General features: G+C 43.3%; 1 protein-coding gene across 12 annotated transcripts in view; it reads left to right on the top strand.

Annotated features, from left to right (window-relative positions):
- Syne1 (spectrin repeat containing nuclear envelope protein 1) overlaps positions 1-8,956 on the top strand; it is a 482,748-nt gene extending 473,792 nt beyond the window's left edge. For 11 of the 12 annotated variants that reach the window (XM_036168948.1, XM_036168940.1, XM_036168942.1 and 8 more), the window contains one exon: positions 7,898-8,956. In XM_036168948.1, coding sequence (XP_036024841.1) covers positions 7,898-8,138 — 241 coding nt within the window. In that variant the 3' untranslated portion in view covers positions 8,139-8,956. The remainder of the gene's footprint in view (positions 1-7,897) is intronic. The other variant, XM_036168946.1, reaches the window with a different exon arrangement.
- The last annotated feature ends 5,900 nt before the right edge of the window (positions 8,957-14,856 follow it).

The raw sequence follows: 14,856 nt of genomic DNA, 5'->3' as shown, positions 1-14,856 counted from the left end.
TCATTTAAAAATTCCAAAGCACTTTTCTAGACTCTTCTGCCTGCCCTGACACTCTTCCGCCAGAGCCCTGGGCCACTGGCCTTCTTTCTCTCTGAATCCAGGATCAGCCCTTGCCCTGCTCAGTCGCCTCTCTCCCCCACCACAGTTGACCCCCGACAGTTGTCTCTACTGCCACTCTCCCCCACGCTCACCTCTGGGGTCCCCATTATCGCCTCTGGGGTCCCCATCAGTCCCTGCAGTTAGCCATGCTTCGCCTTTTTCTGTTGTTGGTGTGATGTGTGTACGCCTCTGCCCTGCCCAAGCTCAGCTTACGTTTCCCCAGAAAACTTTTTTTCTCTTTTCTTTTTCTTTTTTGTGAAATGAAAATACTGTCCTTATAGCTGGGTTTTCATTCCAGTCCCAGGCAGGTCCCTGAGAACTATCTGCCCTTCTAGAAACTTATCAGCACCCGGGAAGAAATCTGAATGCCTGCAGGGAGGGGTGGAGCTGAGGAAATGCAGAGCTGTAAACAACCCCTGAGTAGTAGTTTTGGGTTACCAGCTGTGCTCCGTGGAGCCAGCTGTCTTAAAAGGTCACCCCCCAGCTGAAGAAACACAGAGCATATTTTTATAATGCTTTCTGTTTCACATCTCCTTCTACTGTAATTCCCCCCCCCTTTTTTTTTGTTTGAAAACAATGTTGTGTTTTTGTTTATTTTCTTTAAGCAATCTGTAATAAAAATGTCAGTAATGAAATAGAGAATAAACCTCCCGGGGACCCAGGACAATCATGATGGCCATCTGTGGGTGCTTATATCCCTTTACCCACCCACAAGAAAAGGCCATCACCTGCTCTAGGCAAGGCATTGTGTGACGTGATTCCCCTTCTCCCACAAATTTGGATGTACCATGACCAGGGTTGACAGCTGTCCCACAGGGTTCCTTTGAGAAAACCCGGGATGCAGGATGCAGTCTCTGATTGACAGTCCTCATGGGGATGACAAGGGGGAAAGCAGTTAGGTAATACCAGGAGTAATTCATCACCCTTGGGTTCCCCAAGTCCGGTCTGTCTGCTCCCCTAACTACTGCCCGCTGCCTTGCCACATAGGTCTTCTGACTATGTCCGAGGTATTGTTTCTTAGGACAAGGAAGGCTTCCATGTGCCTAACAGGGCTTTTGCCAAGGGGTCAGCCACGTTCTCACTGTGATAGCCACAACCATGACGCTCCTTTCAGCTCCATCCTGCCCTGCACCGCTAATTACCATCTTTCTGATAGTTCACCAGGGCTCACTTGGTTACCTGGGAGGGAAGAGATTACAAAGAGAGTTCCCCTGAATGGCATGCTCCGTCAGACACCTGGGCAGACACGCTGTGGCTGAACATTCTGGGGGTTAAGTCCATGGCACCGTGGACTGGGTGCACTCAACCTTGACAATGAGTGCAAAGAGGAACTGAACTTCACTCACAGCCTAGGCCGTCCTGGTGGTCCTTGGCACGGAGACCTTGAGTTGGATCTTGGTTCAGCAAATCCAAAAGGTCATTGAAGAAACATGGGATTCAGAGACAGATACTATTTGTTTTCTGAGACCTAAAAGGAACTAATTTGGGAAGGTTTGAAGAGACAGGTTGTATTTTTTGTTGTTTCAACTCAATATTAACTACATTCTCACCTGTTATTTATTTCAGTTGAATTTTAAGCTAAGTTAAGTAATTTTAATTTTAATGTTCTCATTGGACAATGTAATAGTCTAACTCCATGGAGGCCAGTAACTACTCAGAGTCTACATTATTTAGGCCCTAAACTTACAGAATCAATACACAGTGGTTTCTTCCATTAAGAGATTTGTAATGTATCACACTCCAGAGATTCCTAGAATCAATTGCAAGGAGCTTGCTAAAATTATAAGAAACAGAAAAACAAGACAAACAAACAAACAAACAAAAAACCACCTGTGCCTGCATTTATACTAACTCACAATACTGGTGGTTTTTTATTTGAGATGAAGCAAGCGGAAGTGTGTCTTCAGAATGTCGCTTTTGTTGGTGCAGCTGGTACCTTTTGCCAGTATCTGATTTTGTAACCCTGTCATCAAAAAGCCTTCCATACAGATATGCATGGATGAGTAATAGTTTAAAAACTCTGAAGATGGCATGCTAGTTTTCAGCAAGATGGCAGACTGTAATTCTCCGTGTGGGATGAATGATGACTTCACTCTATAGTTGAGAACAGTGCAAGGCATCTTCTCCAAAGAGAATTGAGAAGGAGCGGGACTCGAAAGGAACTGGCTGAAGTTCTGGTAGGAGGGACGAGAGACCTCCTTTCCAATTGGTTCAAGGTAGTCAAGTTCGTTGAAGCCAGCCAATGGGGGTTTTCTTTTGCTTGTTCACTAAGAACTCCCATAAGTGCTACTCAGTTTCTGGTGAGAATTGTTTCCCTGGTTCTTTTGGACTCTTCTTGGAAGCCCATTTGTTCAAAGCATGCAAAGACCCTGAGCATAAAGCACTTCCCTTGTGAGGTCAATTGTCTTCCTGCCCAGCACAGTGTGGGGTGGGACACCAACAGGCTTCTCTTTTTGCTCTTTTGAAGTAAACTGTGCCAGTGTTTGGGGTTAAGGAGTCAAGCAGTTTGGGAAATAATACCTTTGAAAACACTTTTAGTAAATCAGAAATGTTTTCCTGAAAGAATAGACTGAATTCAACAGTTCCAAGGACATAACTCGGCACACCTCCAGCACAGCCATTCAGAGAATATCTATTAGAAGCTGGCATTTATTTAGTACTTAATGTGTTTCAAGCACCATGCTAAGCATTGTGTATGTTATATCAGTTAACCTTAAATCCCTGTGACATGGCTAGATCCCTCAACTTACAGATAAGGACAAGTGATTAGAAATATGAATGCAGGTCTCACAACACTGTGGACCCTACTATAGTGAAACTATACCTCTCTACCTCTGGGGCGTCCATAGTAGGGTAAATCAAGCAATATGTCCATAGGACCAGGTGAATTCAATTTGGAATAAGGGAATAATGGAGGCCTCAGCTGATTGTTACAATTTGTCTTCTGAGCCACATAGGAGTAAGTACTGGATTTCAAAGACCATAGATGGATACCTAGAAATTTCTGCATATGAAATTTACCATGTTGCCAGTGTTGGCTAATAAGTATCAAACACAAACTGAAAATATTTTTCCCTTAGCTTTACAAGATGTATGCATGGAATTATCTCGTTATACCTGCCTTGGTCCTGGAGAATTTGGAAAATGAGTTACCTTCTATATGTGGATTCTCGGACTTCTCAGTTCTCTTGGTCATGTGTACTTTTGTGTTGTGTGTTATTATACCCTGATCCATCCTTTCCTATTCTCCTGCCTGCATAAGTGAATGTGTGTTCTAAAAAAAAAAAAAAAAGAAAAATGGCAAAACACCCATTTATCCATCAATTTGAAAGAAGTCGAAGAGAAAGACATGATATATATATTTACTTATAGAGAATAAGCAAATGTTATTCTGGACAGAATTACTTAAAAGATCTCCAGTGACTAAGTTCTTTGGGTAGAGTCACACATTTAAGTTTTCCTGTACAAATGTAGTCTACACTGTCATCCACATCTATACAAAAGCCCATGAAGACTAGTAAAGAGTTCATTTATCACTTTTGCTCGTTCTTCTGTTGAATTTCCCAGGACTCTTGGAACTTGGATGATCTCAAGTCAATAAGTTAATATTACAAAGGACCCTTTTACTTTGAGATCATTAACTTATTGGAACTAAAGTCTCTAGGACAGAGTCAACCTGATAAAGAAACAATTCTAGTAGTTATTCCAGGTGGGGTGGACATTTCTCTCAGTTGATAGATTGGACATTTCAGTCAACTGCATAGACAAGCCCCTAAGTACTGTATGTTCTCTTTGTCCCAACCTCAGCCCATTAGCTCTCTCTAAGTTGGCATTCCTCAACAGCAGAAGTCAGGGGGCAGTTATATTTTAGTAAAGAATGCCTTGATCTTGTTTAATGTGCCATGTCCTTCAAGAGAGAGTCTGTCACATGGGAGCCCATGCTCTCCAAAGGAGGAACTCCAGTTCTTGTTAGGAATGAACTGGCCATGACCCAGCCTCTGTTGTGATCCTGATCTTTAACCTCACAGGAGCCAATCATTGATGAAGAGGAGCTAGCCAGCTCTGTGTGATTGAATTATCAATTGTTAGTGGAACTTTGCCCATCACTAAAGTATCCAAATGCCCCCCCATGAAAACACATCGGTTAGCTATTTAGTCATGAGGAATGTGGTTTTCTTCTGTTATTGCACTGTCACTTATCCCGTTCTAAGAGTGAGAAGAGTGAGTGTTATTTGTCAGAGACTGTTTCTACATCAACATGTACTGAAGAATCATATCAAAGAAAAACTCAATGCAGAGTTTGTCCTTTCCTTTTATCCCATATTTCTCAGCACACTTTAAAGCAAATTATTGAGTCATATAAGCTGCCAAAGAAAAGCATGCTTTTGGTATTTAATATGCTAAGCTATCCCATCTCTTTGCAAATGAGAAAAGGAAAGCCAGAGACCTAGGTCTAGCCTAGTATATAATGGCTACATACTGGCTACCTGTGCATTCTGCAACTTCCTGGAAATGCAGTCTCCTTATAGTGATAGAATGGTGTGTAACCAATGCCTTGATGACTAGAAATGTTGATCTTAAACACAAGAAAATCACTTCTAAGTACTTTAGGGTACAAGCATTCTTATTTGCCTCTATGTGTGAAATATATATATAACATGAATGTGATCTACATGCCTATCACTCATGTCACCAACCAATAGATCATGGTATAAAAGTGAGTGTGGTAGGCAGGGATCTTGGGGAAGATCTTGATAGATTTCTTTTTAAACTCTGTAATTTGACTACTGTTACAGTCAGAGTTCTGTGGCTGGAGAGAGAGCTCTGATGGCTGTGTGCTTGCTATACAAGCATGAGGGCCCCAAATTTGGATGCTCAGCATTTAAGTAAAAAGTGCACCTGCAGCCCTGGTGCTGAGGAAGCCAGAGACAGGATTGGCAGAACACAGAAGGCATCTTATTGGCCAGCTAATCTTGCTGTGTCTGTGAGTGTAGGTTCCGTGAGAGACCCTGCCTTAGAAAGCAGAGATGAGAGCAAGAGAGGAAGATACCTGACATCATCAACATTTGGTTCCATGTGCACAACCACCCATACACACACACACACACACACACACACACACACACACACACACACACACATTCCATGTGCATAACCACACATGCATACACAGACACATAACCACACATGCATACACACATACATACACAGACACAGACACATATACACAAACACATACACACCCACAAAATTCATTTTTGAAGAGAGTCTAAATTCTGATCATTGAAGTCTCAGGTTGTATCCATCACTGTGCTCTCTGTTAGTGATATAAGCTTGGGCCTTCATTCTTCTAGCCTTTTTTTCTGTCATCCATAAAATGAAGGTAGTGAATACAAACCTCAGATGTGGGACTTAAATAAAAACCCAAGTAAATACTCAGTGCATTGCTTAGAGGTTTTCAGAATAAATGTTAACTCTCCTTACTACCTATAAAGTGAGGGGATTGGTTACATTTTCTCTACAACGTTATCTAAGCATGAATATTTTATAATTGGGTAGCTGTAGAAGTTTCTATTTCCCCCTTCCCTTGTAAGGCACATGATTGTGATTATGCTTTACTGTTTTTCCTTGAAATGCATTTTTCTACCATTTACCTTGTTGGGAATAACTTACTAGGTGTGGCATAAGGACAGTCAAATCATTTTCCCATTAGATGATGACTGAACTCCTTCAGCCTCTCAATCGAGGCCTGTTTATATTGAAAAATTAATAGAAATTGTAAGTCATATATAACATGGAGTTGAAAATCTAGAAGCCCCTTTAGCCTCTTTTGAAGAGGCTGTCACACAGAGGCAAGCTGAGTTGGTCAGGTTTCTCTGCCTTCAGCTGTGGACTTCAGGAAGAAGTGAGATTTCAGTTCAGGGCAGGGAAATGTTTCCTGTGGTGGTATTGTGTTCCCCAAAATATTGTGTGACCCTAATAAACTTATCTGGGGTCAGAGACAGAACAGCCACAATATTAAACATAGAGGATCCACAGTGGTAGCACACGCCTTTAATCCTAGCATTCCAGAGGCAGAAATCCATCTGTTCAAGGATACAGCCAAGCATGGTGACTCACGTCTTTAATCCTGGAAAGCAAGTCTTTAATCCCAGGGAGTGATGGTGGAAAGCAGAAAGATATATAAGGCATGAGGACCAGAAACTAGAAGCCTTTGGCTGGTTAAGCTTTTAGGCTTCTAGCAGCAGTTCAGCTGAGATTCATTGGGATGAGGACTCAGAGGCTTGCAGTCTGAGGAAACAGGATCACCTGAGGAACTGGTGAGGCGAGGAAGCTGTGGCTTGTTCTCCTTCTCTGATCTTCCAGCATTCACCCCAATATCTTGCCCCAGGTTTGTTTTTATTAATAAGACCTGTTAAGATTCCTGCTACAGTTTCCCCTCCATTATACTTCAGAACAATACTAGAGGCACAGGGCAGTGTGAACTGTTAGGACCTCAGCACCAGCCTCTCTCTCTCTCTGATAGTTTAATAACAGGCTTGAGTTCCCTCTAAGAAGATTAATCCTGTATTTTTATCCTAACTTTTATTTTCTCATGTATTCCTCCTCTTCCACTAATCTCAGGGTAATTCATCACCAGAAATTATCAGCCAACTAGGAAGCCACAAACATCATGTTTTCATAGAATCTGGATCTGCAGACTTAACAACACAGATTTTACATCTTCTTTTCCCACCAAGAGCATTTGATGTCCTTATGTTTAATTATACTAAACTCACTAGGAAATTTAGACTAGGACCTTAGGAATAAATCATATATATATATCACAGGATGCTGTTAGGTATATACGTCCACGAAATATCTCTTAGCCTTTTCCACAAGTAACCCAACAGAGCATTAGTGATCACGACAGTCACTCCAACTTAGAACAAACCTGCTTCCATATTCAGGACTTTATAGCCACTGTTTCTTATGAATACCAAAGCCTCTGTGCTTTCTCTAATGCACTTAAAGCAAAATAGAGAAACCTAGTGCTTTGGGTCTAGAAGGAGCTTCAAGGCGACCATCTTTCCTCTCTGGAAAAACAGTGTAGGTTTCTCAAAGCCGTCCAGTTGGTGAGAGGACCAGATTAAAATCTGCTCTTGGGTGGCCGTATTCTATAGATAGACTCCATTGCTATCCTTTGGACAGCTTTGAAACTGCTTATGCAGAACCAGATGCTGCTGGGGTGCAGGATGAAAACAGGGTTTACTGTGAGATTAAGTAGCTTTCCTGGGTCTGAGCAATGTGACAGGAGCATTTTTATCCTTATGCTACATAGATCTGATCATATGCAGGATGCTTAGTTGTGGTACACTGTGGGGTTCTGATAATTAATTTTGCCTCACAATGTGTCTTTAAAAAAAAACTGCATTAAACCATCAAAATCCACATCTTAATTATCCTGAATTTATTTCATTTATACAATTACTGTTATTGATGGAAAAGTTTCCACCAAACTGAGTAAAGGGAGTATAATTTGAGTGCATTTTGTCACCTTTAATTGACTGACTGGATGTTTATTTTTGGGTTAGTGCACTTTCCAACCACTGTTCTTCGGTGGTAGGGAAGGGCAGAGGCTCATAGCTCTTAGGTTGGTGGTCAGGAAATGACATGGGCACCCTGCAGAGGGTTGGCTACTCACTGCCAAGTCGGGTTGTGTTTTACATGGTCCTTCCTGTCCCTGGAAGGCTCTAAAGCAAGACACAGTGCCCATCCTGTATTTGAATTGAGTTGTTGATGTCAATTCTCCCCTTAGGTCCACAAAAGGTGGCTGCGATTCCTCCCTTTCTGAACCCAGGCCGGCAAGGAACAGTCGAGCCTTCCTGTTCCGGGTCCTCAGGGCTGCTCTTCCCCTTCAGCTGCTCCTGCTGCTCCTTATTGGACTCACCTGCCTTGTACCCATGTCAGAGGAAGACTACAGCTGTGCCCTCTCCAACAACTTTGCCCGATCATTCCACCCCATGCTCAGATATACCAATGGTCCTCCTCCACTCTGAAGCAAGATATCCTCCACACAAGTGCTGGCAGCATGATGGGGGGAAGGGGTCCAAAGCAACCCCTGGCTACCAGAGAAGAGTTGCATCTTGACAGAAGGCCTCTGATGGCAGCCTCAGCTCTCCTCCATACCCCCTGTGTAAAGATCAAGCCTTTGGACATGGACAGTAAACAACAGGAGGAGAACACACAGAATTGGAACAGTGTCCTTTGACACTCTGAGCCTTAACACTAAAGAGATTAAGTTAAGGACATACAGAGTCCCCTGGACCCATGAAATCCGGGCCTTTGGCACAGCCAATCGCTCTAATGAGCCATCTGGGCAGCTTTCCTATGGTGCTGCTCCATCAACCCAAAATTCACTCTCCTGGGCACCATGTCAGTATCATACAATCTACCAACCTGCTGGAGGCATGAGAACCTCCTCATATACCATTTTTAGGATTGTATATGGCAGCTTTTCCCTACCTTGTTTTACTTTGGGGCATGATGTTTTGATGTTGCTTTGGGGGCACAAGCTGTAAATCTGAAAGGCACTTTTTTCATAAAAAAATAATAAAGTATAAAGAAAACCTGGATGTAATAAATAAGATCATGGAAAGCTTTATGTGAAGAAAATTGAATGTTACAGTATAAAAAAGATATTTATGTATGTACAGTTTGCTAAAGCCAAGTTTTGTTTGTTGATTTCTTTGCATTTATTATAGATACTATGAAGTACTTTGTCTGTGTCCTTTCTTCCTTTAAAACATAACTTCAATTTTCATTATCCAGTAGGATGCAACATAAATTATCTTTTCGTTGTTATTGTTCAACCGTATTTTTGTGTGATAATACGATTTACATATTACATAGCATATAATAGAATGATTTGGTATAGTTTTAAACAGAAGAGAGAGACAGAGATAGAGAGGGAGAAAATTGAAGTTATAAAACAAATTTCCCTCCCAAACAAATTTGAAAAAAACAATCACATGATCAATGGAATTAAAAAGAAGCCCCGGCTTTCACAATCACTACCTCCGAGGAATAACACATATTGGATCGGATTCTTTGGGAATACAAAAACCAAAATAGGTATTACTACTTCAGCACATAGAAAGTTGAATTTACATATCCACCATGAAACTAGACAGAAACACCTAAGATTGCCTTTTTGTCTCCTTTCTAAATTTTTGTACTTTACACTTACTTTTTTTTTTTTTTTAAATGAATGAAGCTAGGAGGTAAGGATTCATTGAAGGAAAAGGGTGGCAAGAGGAAGTGTGTATTCAGATCTCATGGATTCCTGCTTCCTCCCACACTGTCCTTTGTTCCCATTGCACAGTTGGAAAAGCCCAGTAAGATAACTGTCAGAGGCCCCTTTATCCATCCATCCATCCATCCATCCATCCATCCATCCATCCACCCACCCGTCCGTCCGTCCATCCATCCATCCATCCATCCATCCATCCATCCATCCATCCACCCGTCCGTCCGTCCATCCATCCATCCATCCATCCATCCATCCATCCATCCATCCCAACATCCCAACGGTGCACACTGCCCCAAGTCCTCCTACGCCCTCTCTTTATAGCCTACCCTTTCTGTTAAGCCTCCTGCTGATGCTTAGCTCCTAGATAAGATACAATTTTCCTTTTGCATGTATGTTTGAGTACATAAGATGCCAACATGTCTGTAGACACACTTGTCAGATTAAGATAGGAGAGCTAAGAGAAAGTGGCTGGAGATTTTATAGTGAGACCCTTAAAAAAAATTGATTTCATTCTGCCCTATGGCCTTGCCAACTGTAGCCCTCATAGAATGATTTGATGCACACAAAATTTTAATTTTTCATTGAGCAATTTTAGGAGGGGCATATAGAAATCTACATTGGAGCCTTTCCTGGGAATAGAAGGTTCTGGTGCCCCGAGAACATGCCTCTAAGTTGCGGGCATGGCTGGTGTGCATTGGCTTCTCTCTGAATTCCAAAGAACAGATCCCTGTCATTTATGTCCTCTCCACCTCCTTTGCCATCTGTGCCACACTAGCCCCCTAAACATAGATCCTGCTTGAAATAAATTACTGAGACCCCTCGAGGGCCCTTACAAGACTCTGAAGCTGTCTCCCGCAGTTTCTGCAGTGGAATAGATTGGGTACCATCTCAGCTAGGGTGTGTTCCAGGGCTTGGTAATCTGAACTCCTTGACCTCACTTCAGACCTTTCATCCATCTCTGGGGCAAGGCCTGGGCATTTACACATGTACACATGGGCCTGGGTGATGTCACCCCTGCTTGTTGACAAGCACTGCCCTGTATTCTCTTGACTGCATCCTTCCGGTCTTTCTGTCCCTTCCCTCCTCTGTCATAAGACAGCTCACCAACCACCCCCCAGTTGAAAACTATTCTGGGCACTTCTCAACCACACTAGACTTCCCTGCACTGAACTCTCTTCTCAGGACTTTTCTAGAACGATGTGCTGGGCCTTCTACTGTCAGTCAGCTCCTACCTAGTTTCCCCCATGATGCTCCCAGGAATGATGATACTTTAGAGAAACAAAAGACTGCTTTGAAAGATTGCCAGGGTGTGCAATCAGAACTGGAAGAATCCCTGGGCACAGGTCTGAGATGGGTCATTGCGCAGGGTTCACTCCACTCTCATGTCCTCATCACTCCCGCATCAAGCAGCAGCTTGGCCTTCAGCTCAGTTCAGTCCTTCCAGGTTGCATTGGGAAGCAGGAGGGGTGAAGAAGGTGAGCATGAAGAGAGCTCAAAAGCATCTCTTTTGCATGTGCCATTGACTCACTTCCACACAGCTCACATCGTTGAAGAATCCAGTATTAAGTAAGTATGTCAGAAGAAAGAAAGAAAAAAGAAAATTTCCCCTACACTGGTGATCAAACCTAGGGCATGGTACATGCTAAGCACACACTGTAATTGAAGGACATCCCAGACCCTACAGAGAGAAAAGAAACAGTTTTCATTAACCCCATGAAACACCCAACAGAGTGTGTGATGTGAACTTCCATTAAGCAGACTCGACATTGGATGTGGAAATAAGGAATCTGGTGCCTAAGTCCTGGGGCCAGGAGATCATGCTCTTCTCCAGATGGTGGCTTGGCCATTGAAGCACTGTCATGCCTGTGACAGATGAGACCTGTGCCCCCCCACCCCCAGGGCTCTCCTCGTCTTCAGTGCTTAGGGACGGGCACAGGAGCATCCTCCGCTGGACCCAGTTGTTAACCCGGAAACTCAGAGGTGTTTAATCAAAGTGGAAGGAATGGATGCATTGAAGAATATTAAGGATAAAGGGCAGTGATAGTTGTTGAAGTCACATTTCTATAGTGTGGACCATCAGTACCCCACCCAGGTCCTGGGGAGAGGAATAATGTCCCAAGCATAGGGTTGTAGCAGGAATCTTAGATGGTCTTATTAATAAAATCAAATCTGAGGCCAGTTATTGGGGTGAATGCTGGAAGATCAGAGAAGCAGAACAAGTCACAGCTTCCTCACCTCACCAGTTCCTCAGCTGGTCTTGTTTCCTCAGACTGCAAGCTTCTGAGTCCTCATCCAAATCGATCTCAGCTGAACTGTGCTGCTCAAAGCCTAAGAGCTTAACCAGCCAAATGCTTAACCACCAAATGCTTAACCAGCTAAATGCTTCTACTTTCTGGTCTTCACGCCTTATATATCTTTCTGCTTTCTACCATCACTCCCTGGGATTAAAGGCTTGTTTTCTGGGATTAAAGGTGTGAGTCACCATGCTTGGCTGTATACTTGAACAGAGGGATTTCTGCCTCTGGAATGCTAGGATTAAAGGCATGTGCTACCACTGTCTATCCTCTATGTTTAATATTGTGGCCATCCTGTTCTCTGACCCCAGATAAGTTTATTAGCCTGCACAATATTTCGGGGAACACAATACCACATAGGGTAGTAACGAAGGGCGTGGGCGTGTTGGTAATGAGATGTGCCAATCATGAACTCTCAGCAATGACAGACAAGGAGGAGATCTACAAGGAGAAGACAAGGGAATAGAGGAGAGAGAATCTAGGAGCTCTGAGCGACAACTTAATAAGAAATCCAAGAGGGGTGCCAAACTTTGGGAAAGCAGCACGGGGGACAGGATTAGACTTCCTGGAAGGTGGATCAGCGGTAACTCCTCTTGTGTAAGAAGCAAGAAGGGCCAGATTGCCAAATCTCCAAGAGAAATTAAGCAAGCAATTATTGCAGAAAGGAGACTGGAGTAGATGGATTTACAGCCAGCACCCTACGTCATCATGGTAAGACATTAGGAATTGAGTGTTTTATGGACAAGCCATATAAAAGTATAAAGCAAAGAACAAAGAAGGTGATTTGGGAAAGCTGGCCAGGACCATGTGATCAGAACCTCCTCGAAGGAGCTGTGGGTGTAGCTGAGGACAGTTTGCTAATTAGGTTCTTTGCTCTGTGGCTACCTAACCACTGTCACCAAAGAGCCAGAGTAAACTGTGCTGTAGTTAACAGCCTCAGACAGCATCATAATTAGGTCAATCAAGGACTGGGCAGACCACATGCAGCCCATTCACACTCTTCAGGGAGGACAGCTCCAGACTCTGCAGACTCAAGTCTTAGCTAGGGCTCCACTGACGGCTCCCTGTTCGTTACCCATTCAGAGCAGACCCCATTGGGCCCTTGCTATGAGTATTCTTCCAACACGCATCCTGAAATGTGTAAGAGAAGCAAAGAGGAGGCCAGAAGGAACTCCAGAGAACTCTGATCAAATATGAACAGGAAAGCGAGATTGTGTCTATTATATGTGTCTGTTTTCTGGGAACAAATTTCCTTTCCTTATCACTCGATAGGAATAGGTAGCCCCTGATGTAAGGTAGAGTGGGGGGCAGTTTTGAACAGTAAGACCATGGAAAGAGGCAGGCAGGGTGATTTACAAAGCCCGGAGACAATTTTCTGCTTGGTCATATGAAACATCGAGGTGCCAATTCAGGTCATGAGAGGAGGTGTTTAGCTGAGCGGTCACTGCAATTTTAGATTTAATAATACGTTGTGATAACTCTGGCTGTCATACCTCCTGCCTCCCAGATATAATGAAATTGAAAAAGAACGGCTTTGACTCTGCAGTCCCCAGCTTCTCACTTTCTTCTGCTGCACAGTGGCACAGTGTCCGTCAGGAGTCCACAGACAGACCGACCCTGGGGAGACCCCCCATTCAGGAGACTAAGCAGTAGAGACCAGAGGACCATGCCTGCAGTCATTGTTGAGTAGCCTTCTGGGACAAGGTGGCAAGAAGCCAAACACAACTGATAAAACAGCCAGGCAAAGTGAATAATGAGGAACATTTAATCACATCTGAGGAAGTAGGGTAGCTTTGGATATAATCTTTCTAAACCAAGAGAGTGATGGGGAAAAAGGAGTCAGTATCATACATTTTTTAAACCCATTACCTGATATAAGGGAGAGAACAAAATTGAACTTGAGATGACAATTATATCAAAATATCTCTTGAGATCTCAATTATATCAAAATATCTCCTCAGTTGTGCTGCAGGTGTTGGTGTCTGAGGCCATGTATGGTCCCCCCAACATGTAGACGCTCCTTAGAAGTCATTAGAGTCTTGCAGATGGACTTCAAGGTCAGGCCCAAATCCGGCAAGACACCTTCTTGATGGAAACGCTGGACTCATAAGGTGAAGCTGCCAAGGAGCTTTTCATATCAACAGTGGTTGTAGACCTGCACCTTAGCTCCTAACCCTGCACAGCTCACCTCCCACCACTTGTACCCAACCTCCTGTGGGAAGTTCAGGCTGACGGGATAAAGCCTGGGTACAGGCTTCCAATCAGCTCTTTCCCATCAAGTCTCATTGTCATCTGCAACCTTCTATCTGCACCACGCTCATCAGGCCACCACCTGCCCCAGATATCCAAGAGCCCTTTGACCCTTCCTAACACGTCGCAGTGGCCAGTAGTGTGAACAAGTTCCCATCCTCCCCTACATCTCAACATCAGTGTCATTAGATAACTTTCCAGGAGGCTGGATTTTTAATCTGGAGTCCTGTCTTGTGCTGTTGACCTGTCTGGAATAGTAAAACTTGGTTGTCAACTTGGTAAGATTCAAATTACCATGAACATAAACTTGTGGGTTTGTCTGTGAAGGATTTTCTTGAGTAGACTGAGGTGGGAAGACATACCCCAAATGCACACAGTACCATCCCGTAGGTTGGGGACCTGGAGAATGTGTGCTGAGCACCAGCATTGGTCACTCTAGAGTGCAATTGCAAGGTGACCATCTGCCTTGAGCTTCCACCGCCAAATTCTTCCTGCCATGACAGAAGAGCCTCGAACTGTGAGCCAAAGGAAGTCCTTTGTCTCTTAAGTTGCTTTTCGGTTATTTTATTGCAACAACAAGAACGTAACCCATCACCCGTTGTTGCTTATTGTTCAGCTTTGCTTTGAACCCCTGTCTTTGCTCAACCTCCTGAGTGAGGGACTTGCAGGCATGGACCCCTACACTCAGCCTCACTATTGCTTTATTCATAGCAGCAGATAGCAAATTAATTATTGTAATAATTGTGTGTCTAATTTATAAGTGGAATCGAACATATAAACAAATGATACAAATAAACACTAATGTGCATTCTAACAATTAACATACTTGTATAGTATATAATTAAGGCTTTTGCAAAGGATTTAATACATCTTAGGATGAGTGCCAGTTCTCTCTGCTTGTGTCCATTTTAAAGGTTAATT

Source organism: Onychomys torridus, chromosome 19 (genome assembly GCF_903995425.1).
Source record: "Onychomys torridus chromosome 19, mOncTor1.1, whole genome shotgun sequence".
Lineage (NCBI taxonomy): Eukaryota > Metazoa > Chordata > Mammalia > Rodentia > Cricetidae > Onychomys > Onychomys torridus.
The sequence above is the reverse complement of the archived record's forward strand: the minus strand, read 5'-3'. Positions and strand labels throughout refer to the sequence as shown.